The sequence below is a fragment of the Myripristis murdjan genome, chromosome 5, assembly GCF_902150065.1.
Source record: "Myripristis murdjan chromosome 5, fMyrMur1.1, whole genome shotgun sequence".
Taxonomy (NCBI): Eukaryota; Metazoa; Chordata; class Actinopteri; order Holocentriformes; family Holocentridae; genus Myripristis; species Myripristis murdjan.
The window spans coordinates 11666968-11687688 of NC_043984.1; the positions used below are offsets into that span (position 1 = coordinate 11666968).

General features: G+C 41.6%; 2 protein-coding genes across 6 annotated transcripts in view; one reads left to right on the forward strand and one right to left on the reverse strand.

Annotated features, from left to right (window-relative positions):
* The window catches only part of mars1 (methionyl-tRNA synthetase 1), a 30768-nt gene extending 29079 nt beyond the window's left edge, over positions 1-1689 (reverse strand). For all 4 annotated transcript variants that reach the window (XR_003928226.1, XM_030051207.1, XM_030051208.1 and 1 more), the window contains exon 1: positions 1420-1689. Coding sequence is in view for 3 of the 4 variants with exons in the window: in XM_030051207.1 (XP_029907067.1) it covers positions 1420-1522 (103 nt within the window). In the remaining variant the exon portion in view is untranslated. The remainder of the gene's footprint in view (positions 1-1419) is intronic.
* A 336-nt stretch (positions 1690-2025) lies between these two features.
* The window catches only part of arhgap9 (Rho GTPase activating protein 9), a 42990-nt gene continuing 24294 nt past the window's right edge, over positions 2026-20721 (forward strand). For both annotated transcript variants that reach the window (XM_030051715.1, XM_030051716.1), the window contains exons 1-5: positions 2026-2273; positions 9689-9791; positions 15060-15400; positions 15502-15700; positions 15928-16322. In XM_030051715.1, coding sequence (XP_029907575.1) covers positions 15179-15400; positions 15502-15700; positions 15928-16322 — 816 coding nt within the window. In that variant the 5' untranslated portion in view covers positions 2026-2273; positions 9689-9791; positions 15060-15178. The remainder of the gene's footprint in view (positions 2274-9688; positions 9792-15059; positions 15401-15501; positions 15701-15927; positions 16323-20721) is intronic.

Below are 20721 nucleotides of genomic sequence, written 5' to 3' on the forward strand. Positions count from 1 at the left end.
TGTATCAAATCCAATCCCCTTTTGTAGAAAAGATCAAATACCCAGCTTCAATATTTATCAGTAAAGCTACTACAGTGGTCTACAAAGAACACAAAGGTCACAGCAAAGATCAAGGATTTGAGTGTATCTTAATCTTGAACTAATCAGAATTCACTGCGGATGACCACGAGGGGATTTCAATAATCCATATTTTATTGATGTCTCAACTTGTGATAGAGGATATGTGTATGTGGTTTTTGTTTGTGCGCAATCAGCCCACCCTGAACATGCACTACAGCCTCATGCCAGATGGTCCTGGTTATCCATCTCTATGATCCAGCGCACAAGGAGACGAACACAGCTGGGATTGGGAGGGAAGCCTCTCTCATATGTTTAAGACAATCAGACCACCAGCTCAACCCCCAAGAGCTGTATTACAAGGCAGGGGTGTATTACAATTTCACGAGCATCAAATTACTTGGTCCACCAGATGACCTTCCACTGGACAGTGTGTTGATGGGAAATACCCATCACTCAACTGTAGTGAGAGTAAACCTATAATCTGCCTTGGGATGCAGAAGCAAGCATGTCATGAAGGTCACGGCTGACTGTGGCCCAGCAAAGACCACTTACATTAAATAAAAACCACTCTGCATGACAGATTTTCAACTAAGGTCCATTCACAGTGGGTCCGCACATGAAATGGGCATTACACAGGGTCCCAGAATGAAACATGTTAGGTTAAAAAAAAAATAAAAATGTAGGAACCCTTACAACCCTTACTACAGTCACAGCGGCACAGGAGGTAACAGAGGGGAGCCTCCATTCAGTATCATCCTTTTCTTACTTCCTACCACCTTTACAGCTTGGGTAAAAGAAAATTATTTCTGCAAGACAGGCGGTATGGGTTTGAAAGTAGTCTTAGGTGGTTTGGGTTGATCATGTCATGCCCTGTAAATGTTAACTGACTCCATTCTTTATGCCATCTCCATTTCCATACTAACACTAACCCTTACAATGCAGCATTATCCATGTAAATCCGTGTCGTTCCACTAGACTGTATAAGATGATGGGCAGGCGTCAAGCGAGACACCTGTATGCAGTTTAATGGTAAGGACAAGGCTGCATAATGGCTATACAGACCAAACGCCACTGAAACGAGACAAACAAAGCAGTGGTGGGCAGCGACGGGCTTTTCTAGTTTGTTCCCAAGTGCAGCTGCTATGCACACAGGTAATATGGGGATGGTGTCATTCAATTCAAATGGAGAGGCAGCTGTCATTTGCTCATAACCTGTCATTCAACGGTGGCAAGCTATCCTAGCTAACACTCACCCACAGTCAAAAGCGTCAGTGACACCATGAATGTCGTAAACACACAGAATTATTAACCAGCACCTTGTTGAGCGACTGTCTGGCTAAGCTAACCATGCTCTCTTACCTTCGTGGTTGACATATTGAACGTCACATTGTACTCCAGTCACTTCTAAAGCAGCTAGCGCCTTCAGGCAATGCGGGTTGCCTTCACTTGCGAACAGTTTCATTTGGGCCGTGTGTGTTGCTCAGCTACGTTTCAGACGGGTTTAAGGGTGACACCTGGCTCAACGCTGACAATAATTTACTTTAAAAATGACAAAACTACCCTGTCTGCAACTTTCCCGGTGAGTGCCGTTTCCACGCGCTGATGCAAGCGCTGTTCAATCGATTACAAATGGCGGAGTTGTAGTTTTTTGTCCGTGTCTGTGTGGTTTAGTGAAGGCAGCTGTCAGATGCTGTGGACTACACTTCCCGACATACTTCACCGGGGTGTCGCTGGCTACAAACGAAGCATACCCTTGTTTTATTTCATGTTGTAGCGCCGCCGGGTGGGGTTTGCATCTGACGTTTGCGCTTTAGCTGGCGCTTTAATTTTCGGGCGTCATTTTGCAACTAAGTGCGCGCACCCCGGCGCGACCTGCCCAGTAATCTGGTTGGTTCCATGTAAAATCATATGGCACGCTTTTAGCCAATCTAAAGCCAACAAATCCATACAACACTATTTTTTTATCCGCTTAAAGCTCCACTCGGTTTCACCAGCGCTTCAACTTACTGCAGATGCATAACTGTTAATTTGCAAAAGTGCATGGTGGATTTCTTCTGTATAGAGCCGGAGTCTCCAGTAAAGTAGTCCGTGAAGTTCTCGAGGCTGCATCACATGACAAAACCCAGAGAAACTCACCAAGGCGCAACTATTGCTCTCTCTCTCTGCAGTTGACTCCACAGCCTAAACTGAGCTGTCATCGGCGTCGCTGCGAGGTAAGTGATGCTGACCCGCTCTGTCTCACACGTATGAAGGTGAGCTTTCTGATCAATTATTCACTTAATTCAGGTGCTACAGTTTTCTGCATGAAAAAATTCTGCTGTTAACCAAGAATCGCTGCAATATCCCTAAAGCGACATGTACTACGTCTGTGGTGCTCAGCAGTGAGTTTGTCCCTGTGGCATCATTTCAATGTTGCTATTATATTCCTTTACAGTATTATATAGTTTTTTTTTTTTTTTTTTTTTTTCATTTATAGTTGGAAGGATAGTCCCTAAAATATATTATATGATTTGTTTATCTGACATACTGGCAGCCCGTTATCACACAGTGCATGCATCTCTCGTTCAGACTTAAGGAAACAAGCTGTTTGCACTCTCTTACTATGGCAATTTCCTACACAGTGTTCATCACAGTGTCCATCAGTGTGAAATTTCAGTCAGTCATGATGTATCTGTAGTTTGAGATTGTTTTTCTCTTACTTATATGACTTTTACAAAATAATTAACCATTCCTCACATTCATGGAGCCTATTTTTTTGTACAAAGTGCTTGATTGTAGAAAATTCCATTTATTTATTTTTTTTTTTTACACATTTATGGCAGATTTTAACCTTGACTCAGAGGTTGAAGTTTTACAGATGTCTGCGTATGTGTTGGAATGTCCAACCTCAAATTGATTGTGACTAAAAATTTTAATTGTACAGCATCTGCAGCAATAATAAGCATTATGTTAGAATGCCATCCATCCATCACAAACACATTTCAAGTATTTAGCAACAGCTACTCATTCAAACATAGGAATGATTTCATATCACAGTGTCAAACCACGCGAACATTTTACTTGTTCTCAGACATCAAACTCAGCTGGAACATTACAGTAAAGCCACAAAGGACCAGCTTAGCTCCGCCACATAACAACTCACTCATTTTTTTTCCACTTGATCATTTCCTGTGAGAGAATAACTTTTTGCATTTCAGCATTGCTTTGACGTCTTCTTCACTGTCTTATTCTCAGTTCACGTGCCTCATTCCTCAGGTGACGATGCGCTGCCCTACATTCAGCACCACTGTGGTGTTGACCCCCCAAAAGTTTCCTCTCATCTTTTCTCATCGCTGTTTCACTATTTGTAAATGACAGGTTGATAATAACTGGTCATTGGTTAAACTGCAAAGCTTTACCAGTGACAGAAAGCTCTGAGATATTTGCATCTTTTAATTTGCATACTACTTTGACTATACCTAAAGCATACAAGTGCATGAATGGTCAAGCCAGGGGTGTGGTGGAAACAGTTTGAGGCACTGAATTTTTACTGTTTCATAATCTTGGTTAAGTCCATGCAGAGCAGGAGATTTGCTCCCCTTCCCCACAGCCAGCCGGTGCTCACTCATAAATGCTATGCAGGCTTGAAAGATTACTCCACAGTTGCAACTTTGCTGATTAAAAGTGCCCCGTACCATGTACAGTATTAGCAAGAGGGTTACAAGTTGGCTGTGATTACTAGTGAGAGGCATAGAGTGCTGTTGTGGTTGTAGTGTCAAGAAGAGATTGACACAAGAGATTTCCATAGTGCAATGTTGTGCATGTTATGAGTAGGATTAGTCCTCTGCTTTGGGATATTTGGGCAATCTGGGGAATTGCTCTGTGATTGTGTGTGTGTGTGTGTGTGTGTGTGTGTGCGTGAAAGAGAGAGAGAGAGAGAGAGAGAGAGAGAGAGAGAGAGAGAGAGAGAGAGAGAGAGAGAGAGAGAGAGAGAGAGAGAGAGACAGTCTGTCAGTCAGTGCTTGTGGGTGTGCTTGCATGTACACTGTCAATGCAAGTGTCGGAAGCAGTGACCTTCTTGGCGGACTGAGAACACACAAGACCACAAAGTGCAGCCAAGCGCTGTCTGTCTTCTCCGTGCTTACAGTGTTTGTGCTGTGAAGACCAACACACAGCTGCTACACTGCTTGTCAGTGCATGCAGTTTGAGTACTTGTCCTTCAAAACCATCATACGCACCCACATCCTGACAAACGGTTTCACAGCATTTGGTTTACCTGTTCTTTTATAGTAATATTGATATACTGAGGGTAATCTCAATTTTTCATGACTTATAAACTTTATATCAATTAAATGATGTTTTACTAGAGCATATATTGAGCTTCCTCTAGTAAGACAGGGCCCCCTGTAGGCCTAGTAAGATTTATTTACTTACTTACTTACTTATGTACTTACTTCCATAATTACTTCCGTACTTATTTACTTTCTTAATTACTTACTTACTCACTTGCAACCTTGCTTACTTACTCACTTACTTATTGATATTTGCCAACTGGGTTCAGTAATTGTTCCCTATCAATAATTGGTTGTCAAATAAGACAAATGTAAAAATAAGCAATTGGTGTTCAATATGCTCATCACGCTTGAATGTCACTAGCATGACACAGCATGACCTGTGATTGGTTGATTCAAAAGCTGGTACTCCAGTCAAAACAAAGCCAGTGTCCTGGAGGCCATATGAAAATAATTTCCAGTGTTACAACCATGAAGTTGCTCCAGTTTTCACACGGCTACTCTATTCAAAATCTGTTGACGAGACCCTTTTACTGTAACTCTTTCTGCAGTATCTTACTGTTGTCATGTAAAGACCTCACAAGTCTTGTTGTGGCAATGTTTCTATTTTAACTTCAAATCGAGGATTACACATTTCTCAGTAGGTTGAGAAAAATTCTTTGACCCGTGGGCTTAGGACACACTTGCAAAACCTGCTTGCAAAAACTGATGGTCATGCTAAAAACCCGCGTTTTTTTTTTTTTTTTTTTTTTAGCTGACGCTTAAGAAATGTCAGGCTTTCACCTGGAAGTGACAATGTTACAAGTGCATTTGCTTTTTACATCTGTGTTACTACTGTTTACACATTTCCCAGGTTGTGTTGCATAGGTACAGCTATATAGACAGTCTGCTTTTACTCTTCAAAAAATGACATGACAATGAAATACTGTCAAACAGCTCTGAAGCTTTTTATAATACAAGGATTACAAATGTTTAATATATAATGAAGCGAAGGTACAACAGGGAAAGATATGAAAATTATTTCTTAAGAATCAGTTGCAGCAAATACAGGAACAAAATAGAGCAGAGTGTGCTATAGGTGAAATACCCCTTTAATATCTGACAAATCCTAATTATTGCTATGTGTGTAATGTTATTTTAATGCACAAGTAACCCTTTTAACTTCTCAGAAAGCATCAAAGCTCTGCCTGTGTGTGCCTCTTCTGTAGTGTTTTCCTTGGGAGGTTTTGCTGCTCCTCTCTCTGCCCCAGCAGTATCGTGCTCACTTCTGCTGCACACGGCTGAAAGTGGGTCTTTGACTTGCCTGATCGCTTTTGACAGCTCACTCTCATCCCTGGTGGATCAATGGAGCTCAGCGCTCTTCATTAGAAACATCAATGTACCGCACATTCCCACGGGCTCAGCAACAACCCACCAGCCCAACCAGTGGGAGTTTTTTTATTTATTTATTTATTTATTTTATTGAAATTTTTTCTATTTGTAATTTGAAACATAATTATTGGCTTGAATGTGACATTTTCAAAATTTTGTTATGTTTATTATGTTTGGTTGGGGAGTAGTGTAAGATTTAGGTGAAACATGAATAGATTTTTGTTTGAAATCATTTATTATGATCACCATGTGAATATTTGCAATAACACTAAGATGTCCGAGCAGTTAAATCTTATGTGTAACCACAAAATAGATCATATTTGGGTCAAGATCACCCTTTATGAGCATAAAAGCATTGCTGTTTATGTACATTTATACCAGGTGAGATGATGACAAATTGTGAAACTATACTGCTGACATCCAGTGCATGTAAATGTTTGTTTGGTAATCACCACAATCAAACAATGTGTTAAATAACTTTGGATATTCCAGGCAAAAATAAATACCTAGCAAAAAAATATCCTAATGATGTGTATATTCTCCTACTTAGTCTTAAAATCTTTTCCCCTTAAAACAAGTTAAAAATTGCTTTTCATATGAAAACTTTCTCTCACTTGCTTCTTGGGCAGTTTCACTTTTTTTTTATTTATTTTTTTTATTTTAAAGAAATAATAAAGAAATAAATAAAAGATAATAAAAGAAATAATGCAAATTATCACTTTGGACTAATGTCTCTTGATTAAAGAAAATTGCTGATTTAAATTTTTAAGTAAAATTATTTAATCCCACTTGTTGAAAAATAAGATTTTAAGACTCAACACTACACTGAATGACTTGGTACGATGGATTCATCTCATGGTGTATCTCATGAAATGCCGAATTATCATTCTGTTGCTAGGAGGCTGGTAGATTCCACTTATTATTACAAAATAAACATTATAGATCAGTTTCATGTGTATGTTTTTGCCTTACTTTTCTGAAATACACAGACTAATTGACAGTAGGATGTATGGATTTCCCCCACCCCCAAAACTGTTTAAACCCCTTGCGCCATCCTGTGCTTTGCCTAACTGGCAAGCAAAGACACTGGTCTGTCTGGAGCTGTTATTATTCAAATGGTGGAATGAGAGCTTGAATGTTAAACAAGTTAACTGTCTTCAGTTTTGTGTGGAAGTTTGTTATGTGTCGATGAAGGCTACAGGGTTCATTGTAAACAGGACTATTGCATCAGCAAAGGCTTGAAATGATGGCATATCCCACATTTGAAATGTTATGTATAACAAGAAACATTAAAAAAAAATACTGGAGACACTGGAAATGGTTATTGGTCACAAAGGTTGTTGTCATGATGTTGGTAGCAAGGATGAGCCAATGGCTGCTTGACTTTCATCATCCAGCGATGTGATTGGCTCTCTGAAAATTTACATAGCTAATCACTTTCACACTTTCCAAGGAGGAAAGACGTCAGCCCACCTGTTTAGATACATACACACGTTAACGTGCACACACACACACACACACACACACACAAACACACACATATGAATACACACACATTGACACAGGGAGCCAACCATCACACAGGGAAACACAGTGTGTGTTTCAGTGCCTCTCTCTGGTCTAGTCATCAATAATGCATAGCTTTGGGAGGATGAAAGGCTGTTTTGGCTTGAGGCATGTGTCTCATACGGAGAGAGAGACATCAGCGCTAGTAGTTACGATTGTACATCCACGAACAAAGTGAGCGCTCCGTCACATGGCCGTCTTCGTAGAAATGGTCAACAGGCACACCGAGCGTGGAGCACTGCTTTCAGGCCAAATGTTTTGAAAAGATTACTAAAATCGAGAAAATGCATTCTCCTAAAGCACTGGTTATCAAGCCTGTTGGGGCTGCCACATGTTAAGCTTGATAATACACACAGAAACTGTTGAGTGCGAAAGTGTTAAATGTAAAAAGTCTGATATAGTCAAACTTATAAACACTTTTTTTTAACACTTTTTTTTAGTTAATTATTTAGTAATATTGAGCAAAATTTCAAGGCAGATCTGTGTTCACACCATGATATTTCACAGATCTGAATCCCTTATCTATGACGTAGCACCTCACCTCAGACTATCACACCGCCTACAGTCATTTTATTTGAGCAGAAGACAGGAGTCAAACAACCAGTTGAGCCGACAAACCAGAAGCAGCTTGTTTTCATGAGAAACAGTAGCCATCATGTGGGCAGCATGACACACATGAGCAGCTGCTGAACTCGTATGTCGGACACGTCTCTTGAATCAGTGCTCCACTTCATGACGTTCAAACGTCATGTTGATAGTGGACGAGTTCAGTACTTGTTCTTTTTATGTATTTTTGTGTGTGTTTTTTTTTTTCCACCAGATGACAGACATTGAAGCGCGTGGAGCAACCTCTCCCCCTCATTTTCCTTCATCAATTTGTCATTTTCCCCTAAAAGTTTTGCTTATAGACACTCATATGTAAATACAGCACCGTCTATGTGGTGTGCGTGTGTTTGCTGTGTGTAACCGGGCGTGGAAGTGCCTTTGAAGTTCCTCATTCACTCTATACTCCTCTTCCCCATGTCTCGCCTCCCTTTGAAGAACATGTATCCATGATTATTAAAGCCGCCCTCTTTCAACTTCAAACGTATGGAATGAATATGATATGATACGACACCAAACATCCCACCAACACCCGTCATTCCACTCCCACCCCGCTGCGTGCTGGAGTTTGATAGACCCACGCTCCTTAAACAATCTCTCCGGAACCTGAATGGGTAATTCAGTACCTTGTCTTATGGCTGAGGCATGATTTCCACCTGAAGTCGTGCCATTTTGAATAGTTAGCCCACCGCTCAGGAAAGCAGGTTGTAGGCTGTGATATGTAACTAAAGGGAACCATAACCTCTACTCACTCTGTACTGATTTTCTGTGGCGCTGTCCTCCTCTTGGCACCATGTGAGGCCCTGTGTATCCTCAGTCAACAATGTAAGTGCTTTGTAAACGTTATCTCTTGGCCTCATCCCCAACCAAGTGAATTTGTCACAGCTATAATGTACTCAATGGTGAATCGAAGGGTTTCTAATCGCTTGTCGTTCTACTACATCCTCCTCTGTGTTTGAGCCGTAGAATTGGAATCGCGAGAAAAAGTGTTCCCTTGTGTATCATTGCAAGCATTAGAGTGAGAAATAATATCGCGATACTGGGCTGTATTGATTGTATTTATTTGTTTTCTGTGCAGGTACTGTGCAATGCAAATGCCATTTTCCTGTAATTGGTGGTGGCATTGCATTATTCCTGGTGCTGCTGATTCTCTTGGGTATCTTTGGGTATTCTTTTGACCTTTTTATATCCAAACGCCTAGTCAGGTGTCTTTCCTCTCCTTTTTCAAATAATTAGACACACAAAGCCTCGATGTAGATGCACATAACATTGCCTGCTTAAATGTTTATATCCACTCCGCTGTAACTGGGTTGGAGCTCCACTGGCACTGTGAGGCAGGCAGCTCTGCTTATGGATTGATGGCCCAATCAATGCACTAGTCTGCTTGTTACGTGGGCTTAGCCAACATAAAAAAGACCTCTAGCCCTCTCTCTCGCTTTTTCTGTTTGTGTCTGTCTCTAAGGGGGAGGGGAAGGAAGGTGGGGTCAGCGAGTAACGTAAAGCCAGGATCATGCAACTGCATAGGATTAAGTGCATGTGTGTATATGTGTGTGTGTGTGTGTGTGTGTGTGTGTGTGTGTGTGTGTATGTGTGTGTGTGTGTGTGTGTGTGACTGAGATTGTTTTGTGTTTCCCTGTAGGGTGAGCTGCGAGCTTATTTTGCCTCAGCGCTGCCTCACCTCCTCCATTTCCCTCCCTGGTAGTTCCCTAATCTTGTACGAAAGCTCCCAGTCTGACCCTTTCACCCAGGTCACAGGGTGATGGTTTAAATACTTCTCCATGTTTTTCTCATCTTATTTTTTTTTTTTTTAATTTAAGGTTTATCAGCTGGGTTCCATGCATGGGGCCGACGTCAGAGAGAGCTGGTGGTGACCTCGTGTGACGCCGACACGCTGACACAGACACTCACTTCAGGGCCATGGTGAGTCGCCTTCTCTCACATTCTCTGTCTCTCGCATGCATGCACAAAATGTATACTGCCCATTTTCTCCAACTCAGACGGACGTGCATGCACACACACACACACACACACACTGTCTGCATTTAAGTGAAAGCACTCAGGCACAAGCAAACACATAAAACGCACACACTGTCACTCACTCATGCTCTCTCTCTCACTCTCTGTCTCTCTCTCTGTCTCTCTCTCTCTCTCTCTCTCTCTCTCTCTCTCTCTCTCCTCGCTCTCTAAAGCATAATCTGCTGTTTTTATTTTTTCTGTTTTTCTTCGTATGCTTCCCTCTTTTGCACTCTCCCTCTCCATATGTCCCCCTCTCCCCACCCCCTTTGTATTGTTGATGCCAGGCAATAAGCCCTGTGCCCTCAGCCCCTGGCACAGACTAGCCCTGCCTCTCAACAGTCCTGACAGGGTGCCTGTGTCTCTGTCTCTGACACCATATGGGCCTCTCTGTATGTTTGGGTGTGTGACGCCAGTGCCCTCTCTCAATGCCATCTGACCTGCAAATAGAAACATGGTCTGGCCTCTTTTCCCCCTTTTTCCGCGTCATAATTTTGTCGTTCAGGGCGATTCAATAGTCACTTTTATTTTAAGTCCATCTTCACAGCTGCTGCTGCATCAGAAAACAGATTGGTTGAGGTCAAATAAAGACCATGACTTCATCTATCAATACCACAAAGAAATGGCTCTAATCTTTTCTGTGAATTATCTCTAATGGAACAAACTTAGAATTTCTGCACAAATAAGAAAGTTGGCATTTATCAAATGTCTCTACACTCATCTGTAAATAATATGCCTTGATAAATATCACCACAGTATGCAAACCCAGTCATTGACATAAAGATACACCCTCAATTGGTAATATATGGTGCAAACTTTTAATGTCACTGATGTCACCCCTGTGAGGGACACATTCCAGGTAAAGAAATGAACAAATAAGTGGAAAAAAAAATCCACAGCTTTAGCAGCAGGTGTGACCTGCAGCCTAAATAAATGAAAAATTACGAGTCAGGCAGACAGCTGTGTGACACCAGCTTGTTAAATGTGGGCCAGCCACTGTGGACAACCATTAACCTCCTGTAGTGATAATCACTGAATGTCTTTTGAATTTCTCTGAGCCTAGTACATCAAAATATTGAAAAAGGTAGACTAATCAGTAAGCTGTCCGCAGCTCCTCCCCAAAGGCAAAGTCAGGAGTCAAGGTCCAATGGAACAGGCTTTGGAAAACAAAATCTTCTGAGTATCTACTTGATGCTCTCAGTTATAAAGTTGGTGGGCTTTCTGACACATTGAAAGCAGAATCCACCAAAAACTCAAACAATGTCAGGCTGTTTTTTTTTTTTTTTTTTTTTTTTTTTTACTCACACCACAATCAGTGTTGCTTTTATGAATAACAACACCCATAGTCATATTTAGAATTATTGTCATGTAATAATTTTAAGTCTTTATGCTTAAATGGTAGATAAAGTTCGGCAATATGCACAGTCCAAATTGTTTATTAGTGTTATAGCTTACAGTTGTATTCTCAGCTACTGTAGCCTAAACATTTTTATATTAAATTTGAATAAGCCTCTTTTTTTTCTGTATACCTGGTGCCCCCATGTGTTTGTGTGTACGCAGCGTTGATAAATGTGGGACCTGGTTTTTGATTGGAATTTGTGTTAATATTTTGTATTGCAATCCGGCTTGGCAGCTTGAGCTTGAGCAATAAAAGCAGACTGGGGAGTTAAATAAAAATAGCCAATAAGATTATGGTCATGCGGTGAGGAAGGTTAAGTGCTCTTGTTTTCCCCTTCGAGGACCATCTGATTTCAAGTGTGTGGGGCACTTCTTCAGAGTGCTGAGAACTGTTTTCGTGTATCGCCACCGCAATAAGATCACCTCATTTACATGTGACATTATAAAGCCTTCTGTGCCTGTTTAAGAAACGTGACTTGGTACTGATGAGTGAATTGAACTCCCATTCCTCTTTCTAGGTTTTTTCCATTTTCAAATAGGGTATTGTTTTGAGTGGAGACAAGACACAAGTAAAGGGAGGGAGGTGTGCAGCAACACTGGAAGGATTTCCATCTGTGCAGGGAGCCATCATAGAAGAAGTTTGGACCGGTTGTATGAATAATTATCATGTCGTTGCCCTTTCCTAGGACCCAAGATGGGTTGGCAACAAGTGTAACGCTGCCCTGCATAACATCTAAATCCCAAGCTCCATGCTGCACGGGCCAAGCAGCAGGGTTATGGAGCTAAAAACAACAAAATATCTGCACTCTAAGACTGAGATTAGTATTACATAGTGGTCAGCTGAGGCACCAGGGCAACTCAGCATCACTTATTTGAAGTGCCTAGTGCCTAGAGCAAAACAAACTCCATTGGCTATAAACCCCAACTGAGGCTAGAGCTCAGCTAACAACAACAGAAAAGGTCTCTCATGCTGAACTGTGCATTGCTGCAAAATAAATAAATAAATAAGTAGGAAAAAAACCAATACAAAGGGCAAGATGGATGGAAAGGATATAACCCAATCAGTTGTGGATGTTTGATGTGCTCATGTGGTTTCCTGTTTGCTTGCACGTCTTGCATCTCTGACGTTTACTTCTGTCCCTCCTGAGTAGTACTTCAGTACCTAGAACTGGTAGAACTGATTAGCATTCAAAGCATCAATATTATAATACTCCCTCAGCTCAGCAGCGACTCTCATGTTGCATGTCTAGCAGATAAGCGTGATGAATCATTGTATAGAAACTACACATACGGAATCGGCAAATGTCAACGATCTGTCACAGATATAGATGTATATTTTGTCTTAAATGGACACAAATATATATGCCCTAAAGCTCTTGTTTCCAAAGTACAGTTCAGAGACTCCCAGGGGTCTGTATGGGGCCTCAAGGTGATCCTCAGCAAAACAAGTAATAGTTTTATTTCACTATAATTTAATTTGGGGGAAATTCGACATGGAAACAATGTAACACTTAACCCAAACTAAAATATATTTCCAGTGTTCATTGTTCAGGGCAAAATCACTTCAGATCGGTGTCCTCAGCTTAGTTAAAGTCAACTTGGGGGTCCAGAACATGAAACAGTTTGAAAATCCCCAAGAGGAACAGCATTTTTGGGGGTCTTAAACCAAGGGTTAACAGTCAAAAGTAAAACTACAGCTGAATTTGACCAGTTTCACCTGAGTGGATGTCAATGTAAAAGCTTTCTGTGTAATAACCATCTGATGCAGCCGCAGCCAGTTGTGCACACATCCACCTGTGTGTAATGTGACTGAAGGACCCTGGCCAGATGTTGATGTACTCTGCTGTATCCATTCTGCCTGGTGTGTGGTTGTGTTTATCCTGATCCATTAGAATATATTTTGATCAAGTCCCCTGGAAAATATCCCTGCGTGCCTTGTAGTCAGCGCCCTGACCGTGTGAGCCGGGCAGCCATGCATCCGCCCATATGCTGGTACTGAGGGGTTTACTGTAATTCTCTCTCGGCATGGGGGTCACAGATTCATTCCTGTGCTTTAATAACAGTAGGATTATCAAGGTTGAGCTGCCTAACCCTTCCCTCCCCCCATTTCCTTCACACGCAGCTCACAGCTCCGTCCAGCTCAATCCGTTCCTCCATCCCTACATCTTTCTTTCTTATTTTCTGTCTGACTCCCTGCACTCCCTTGCACAGGTCAGGATCCTGACCATTCAGCCTTTTCTCCTTTCTCTTTTCCTGTCTGTCTATCTGTCTAATCTATCTTGCTCCTCTTTGTCTCTGCCTTGCCTGACACCCACCCTTTCCCACCCCAGGCCAACCAGGGTTAATGGCTTTTCAGCGACTACATCCACAGTAATAACACGCATTTCTCTGTTAATTCTCTCTGGGATCTTTCTCATTGACTGGCTCTTTTTACCTCTCCCAGGCTGCGATGGGTTGGGCATGGCTTTGACTGAAGTGCTGTTGCTATGTGCCTAGGGATGTTTCTGTGTGTGTGTCTGTGGGTGGGTGGGGAGGGTGGGGGGGGATATGTATGTGTGCTCAGTGAGGCTGTATTGCTATGTGTCTGGCAGAAAGTTAGATGTTCTCTTATGTAAGCGGGTCTTGGCTGGGTAGAGCAGGGGTTTAGCTTGGGGATGCTGGCTCAGGTGGAGCGATGGAGACAGATGCTATTTTGGGTGTATTACGCTCCTTACATCCTCCAAACGCATGAGTTATTCACATACACGTGTCTCTTCGTTCTACCAGAATCAAAGGACAATAGATGAATGATGTACTTGGGTTTGGGAATATCTGCTGTGACATTCCATCCCCTTGCAAAAGCATATTCATGTCTGTAAACTAAATCAAATTTGGAAATGGAAAAAAAATGCTCCCCTTTGTCAAATATTGACAATAGCGGTTAATTACAGTGGACAAATTAGACAGCTGTCTTTTAATTTCAATGAAATGTCACATTATACAAGGCTTTTTGTTTGTCCCTCTAAGAACCTGGCACAAACTGGGCTTCATTTCTGGTTTTTGGACAGAAACGGGCTTCTGAAATGAAGTAACAGCTTGTACAAGGAAAGGGCAAAGAAACACAACAGATTAATGATGTCCAAAGCTAACTGGCTGGCATCATTTGCTGCACCAGGACACATTTTCAGTTTTGTTTGACAGTCACTGTGTAATTTTGACATGATCTTAGGACTGTTTTTTGGTAGCTTTTTTGTTTGTAGTGTTTTCTTTGCTTAACCAGTCATAGACACTCCTCAAACATGATTTTAGTTTTCAAGACTTTTTTCAATTTTAAGAGGTTTGGCTGGTTTTACTTTGACACTACAATCCACATAGGAAACATCCACCAATCCAGAAGTCAGCACTATAACAACATCTTTATGTGCAGGCATTTGTTCATTGATTGCAATGAAAAGATTTAATGAATGTACAAGAGGCAAAGAACAATTGAGATCCATTTTCTCATATTGTCATACAGGTTGATGATTTTCCCAGGATTAACCCTGATGTCCATTTTTAGACCTAAAAGGATTCATTTTTTTTCTCCCCCCCAAAACTGCACACAGTCAGGCACCGTTCACTCGTTGTACTCTGACACCTGTCTCCTCTCCTCACTTCATCTAAATATTTCCATGCTCTCATTTTATGTGAGCAATATAACCAAATACTGTGCACTCTCTCTCTCACTCTCTCTCTCTTTGTTCGTTCTTTTCTCTCCGGTATTGAACACCTGTCTGTTTTTCTCTGCATGTGTTTCAGAGCATGGCACTGGCCTGGCTCCAGTCACAAGTGCCCCGTGCCAACAAGACCAGTATCACCAGCATCAACCATCCAGACACTCCCAGCAAAGGTTGCTGAACAAGACTGTGTGAGGAGCCATGTTGTCTGGTAGTTGGCGGCGCTCTGCGGGGCACCAGCAGCCGGCTGCAGCGCCTGTGGTGACCAGCATAGGGGCCACAGTGTGTGGGGTGCCCAGTGGTACGGTGGTTCTTGAGGCTCAGTATGACTACAACTACCGAGGTGCAGACGGGAGGCAGGTCTGCATACGAGAGGGCGAACGCTTCATTCTCTTGAAGAAGACCAACTCTGACTGGTGGCAGGTTAAATAATGCTCCATGTCTTTTGAGTCTCCGCTTTTTAACTCCGTGGATTTAAGTGGAGCAAATAGCAGAAACACTGACATGCATTCATCTTTTCACAGGTGAGGAGGATCGGGGCGGCGAGTAAAACCAAACCACTGTATGTACCCGCCACGTATGTGACGGAGGTGCCCATTGCGCCCATGCCCTCACCACAGCGCCTGGTCATGTCTGCCTCGCTGAACTCCAACCTCAGGGTACTGCCAAGGGTGTCACTCACTCCCAGCCCAACAGGACCTGCCCAAAATGAACGTCACCAAGGTAAAGCATGACTGGGATTGATTGAGTGAGATTGGCACCAAGAAAGAGAGAGAGTGTGAGAGGCTGCATTTTATGTCTTTGAGTCTGCTTTACATCATGCAGAGAAAAATGCTCGCTATTTTTTCTATATTCATGTGTCTTGAATATGAACAGAAACAAATGATTAAATTATAGATGGAGATTGAGGATTGCATATTTCTAAATTCAAATTTTTTCCTTTCCAAAAGTGAACAAACCCTTCTGCCGCTCGATGGAAAACCTCCACTCCAACAGTGCCTTCCGAGGGCTGGACCACAGCATCAGTTTGGGCGGAGGTCGCTTCCCCACCCTGCCCCTCTCTGGATCCACCTTCTCATCAAACTCTCTCACATCCCCTTCTGGCCACCTCATGGTCCCTGGGTCTGCCGTAGCCTCTGTGGTCCACACAGCACCGTCATCCCCCAGGGTGCTCCCCACTATCACCAGAAGTCAGAGCTCCAGTAACCTGCCTGAGAGCCTGCCGGAGAACCCGTATGATGAAGTGGGTGGTGGAGTCCGGGGGCGCAGTGGCCACAGGATCCCTAAGAAGTCTTGCAGCCAGTGGGACATGGCGGAGGCTTCTTGCAGGAATAACCATCTGCAGGTAAGAAGAGAACGAGAGCGAGTATAAAAATTCTGGTTCTCGCAACTGGGCCACAGCAAGGCTTGTAAAAAACTAAGATACACTTTGTATGTTCACATCGAGCCTGTTTGAAGCATTTTTCCTCTATCTTTTCCAACTTAAAGTTTACTCTTTTAGTTTGGTTTCTTCACCAAATAACTGAGACTGAGACGGTCTGAAAAATGGGTCTCTTTTGTCTTGCAGGCGAACTTTGATATGGTTTAATAGGAGTGAGAATGTAATTGTGGTAGGTCTTATGGGTATTAGGAAATGGAGGTTGACAGCTGTTAGTCAGCAGTTAGTCATGTTTTGAAAGCCGAGCAAAGCAAAATGAACCGGGGGGCAAAGCGCAGTTTTGACTGCTGCTCATATTTTGCGTGGGATGATAGATTTGCAAAACTCTGCCCAATACATCTGTCAGTGTATCTCGAGTCGGTGTGAATTTCGTTAACAAGCCAAGGTTTGTTTATTAGGCAGTATGAATTGAACCAAATGCAAAAATACAGCAACATTTTCCATTGTGGTTTGAGCCAGAATAAGCAAACTGTAGGTGTGATCACACCCACGCTACTGAAAGTCAAGTTAAGTTTATTTATATACCACATTTCATATGACAAGCATATATTAAGTGTACTCCTACAAATAATTAATACTAATTATATAATAAACAGTTATTTTTATAGTCAACAGGCAATCAAATTTTATTTAAACAGCTCATTTTGTACATTAAAATGCAATGAAATGTGCTGTACATAGGAGAAGAAAAAATTAAATTATCAAAAAAGGAGAGGTTGAAATAAATAAATAAAATGATAGAAAATTAGTGAAAACAAAACAAAATAAAATAAAAACTGCTCAACAAACATGTCTTCGCATTTAAAGCATGTTACAGCAAATTGTTCCTTGGCAAAAGTAAGGCTGTTAAAAGGATCGTAACACTAAGCAGTAATATTTTGTATCAGTTTTTGTGGCCCTATTGTGTTTTTAGGAACGTCATCCATTACAATTATATAGGCTGCCTGCAATAAATATTTTGACAAGGTTTATTGTGTCAGAGAAAAAGAAATAGACCTAATTAAACAGTGTTCCTCATGTGGTTTTAAAAAACACACACACACACACACACACACACACACACACACAAAAACAATGCACCTCATGTGGGGCTCGAAATTTAAGTAACAGTCAAGGATATCAACCAAGTTGCTGGCGTACCCAGGATGTATCATCAGCATAGAAGTGGAAGCTAATATTACGTTCACACATAGAGGTGGCACGTACATACTAAATACTATTGGGCCTGATATCTTGAAAATGCTGTTGTAGCTGTTGAAATGATAAATTGTAGGTGGCCGACACAATAAGAAATGTGCTAAGGAGGATTAAGTTGGAAATCGCAGGGTCATTTCTGCTGAATCAGAGACTTAAAAACAGATGGAACACATCTGACCTGTTGGTTACATTAATCAAAGGAATGGAAAGTAATTTTGGATGACATTGAGTCCAATGAAAAAAAAAATCATGTGAGCTTTGTTTGTCTTCCAGGAGGATGTCTAGTGATACAGCTATGGTAGCCTCGGCCGCACTTGACTTTAATAATCCCCCTAGAGCAGCAATCAAGTAGCATGGTCATGACGTCAGAGCATCCCTGTAACACGTCAGAAGATGTTATACAACATGTTGTCTGGAAGAGCAATAAGCTGGGTTATTTGTCTCAGCTAAAGCAGATTGGATACCCGCAGCCACACTACCCAAGCAAGCCTTCTAAAAGAGTTTTAGTGCCACTGCACCATGTACCAGCGCTGCCATGATCTGAGATAGCTGTGATCTCACGGGAAATGACAGTTCTCTTTTAAAGTAAAATCTCTCAATCTCTCTCGCTCTCGCTCGCTGTCTCTTTCTGTACGTGTCTGTCTCTGAGGACCTTCCTCACTCATGTCTCTAAACCCAGTAAACAGGATTATTACACCCACATCCAGGTCACAAGCCCTTTTTATCAACCCAAAAATACCCATATTCTCTCTCTCTCTCTCTCTCTCTCTCTCTCTCTCTCTCTCTCTCTCTCTCTCTCTCTCTCTCTCTCTCTCTCTCACTCTCTCTCTCTCTCTCTCTCTCACTCACTCTCTCGCCCTGCCACACTGATTCCCAGCATTTAGGTGGTTTCTTCATGTGGACACTTTGTATTGAGGTCACCTCAGTTGAAGCTGAATTTAATTTGAATTTAACCTTTAGCCAAACCCTAACCGGCTACTTGTCTTCTTGCAACGTCCTTAATCTTAATTAGAAGGGACATGGACCTTTGTTGAGGTAGCATTTAATTACATATTTGAACTGTTCAGTTTCACGAGATGTTGCTCTTGCCCCCCCCCCCCGTTTACTGGAAAACCTGAAATTACATGGCTAAATGTACTTTCCACCCATCCAGATGATGGCTCCACTTTGTGCCAGATAGCTGTTTACTCATTGTCTTCATCATCCTCTAATATTATGTTCATGTTGTGCAGTATTTGAAATACTACTGGCAGAACTCATTGCATAGTTTTTTTTGCTTTGCTGGTGAGTAGATGGGCTTGTTTCAACAGACTTATTGATCAGTGCACATTTGTGGATGAGACGGCCATGCCATTACAACCACAGGGTGGGTCATGACACACAAATTTATCAGTAACTTGTATGTGCCACGTATTCATTACTGGGCAACAGTCAAAATGCTGTGTATGAACTCTGAATTTACAGGAGCATGTGTGTATGCAAATCTGGTCTACTCCACAACGGACCTTTAATACAAATACAAAATACAAAACATATTTTTCAAAATTATCTTGACATCAGCCTAAAACAAATTGCAAACTGTACTTGGTGCAAACTGTGTGTGAAATGTAGAAGCACGTGCACCCACACACACACACGCATACTCACACACAGAAAGACCACATTTTCCTTCCTGTTGCATGATGGAGTGGTCTACAGATGCAAACGTAAATACAGTAGACTGGAATATTATTCAGTGTTTATGTCAAAGCAGGCTTTTTGCCCCATTTATTTTCTTTTAATTGAGGAAGCTTGTCTAACACTTACATTAACTTTGATTATTTTTTTGGGCTATATTAAACTTTAACCCTCAGCCTTATTTACATTGCAGGGTTGTGGGATTGTTATTGTAGCAAAGAACAGCCAGTAGCATCATATCAGATAAGAGCTTCATAGTCAAGGACAGTCAGCTGTTACTTCAGAATAATTTTTGGAAGATTTTCCTGTACCCATGAACTAACAGTAGCATTTTAACCGATGTTTGTCACCAAATGGAGAAACAGAGTGGTACAGCCTAGTAGGAGGGTGGTCTTAACACTAGAAAACCTGGGTTCAAGCCCCCATGACAACAGGCTGAATCCCTACCAGCATCTAAGACCGTGACACCTTTAATTTCTTATGTGGCGATCAGTAGGCCAGGAAGCAACTGTTTAGATTATTTCTTACATATTAATGTGAAAGGAATAATGAACATGTTGTGATTTCCACTACAGATTCAAAAAGATTTACCTTACCTTTTGTATTTATGTCATACATGTATAGTGTCATCTGGTTTTGTCATTTTGTTACTGCTTAAGGTGATTTGTTGAGTGAGTTGCTGTTTCCAAAAAAAAAAAAAAAAAAAAAAAATGCTGAAAGTGATTTCCATTTCATCGTGTGGCAAATATTCAGCCATGGTCCTGCTCAGCCTCACTTGACCCTGCATGATGCAGTTGCTTTAGAGAGGTGTCGGTAACACAATGCAACAGGGGGCTTCAGGTGAATATCACTGCCAAAACCCATACTGCCCCCTGGAGTACACTGTGGTCACATCCCCTCTCATTGTGCCTCTCTGTCACAGACACACACAGAGACACATGCACACACACACACGCACTGCTTCAATCATTATGTGAAAGGAGTATACGTTATGTAACAGGGATCAACCAACTAGCCAGTCAGTGAATTATATCTCAGCTATATTTCATGGAAAGATGATCTTCCATATATATATCCTTTCATTTTACTTCATTGGATTTGTATCTCTCCCCCTCTGTAGCTGTTGATTCAGTCCGCTCAATCCGGTTGGGCACATGCATTTCTATAAGCTGTGGCTTAATCCAGCCTCTCACACACTGTTCTATAGTCACAAGTGGTGGATGTTTCGTTGTTTCTTTCATTGGCTTTCTGGTTATTTACCTTTTACGCATTCTGCACAGTGGATACAATTAGACATACACATTAATGGTTGCATGAGCTTCCATGCATTCCCATACAACTGTATGCATGTACTTTACAACATAAACACAAATAAAAACAAATAGACATTTTTTTGATTGTTTGTAATTACACTTAAGTCAAACTAATACAA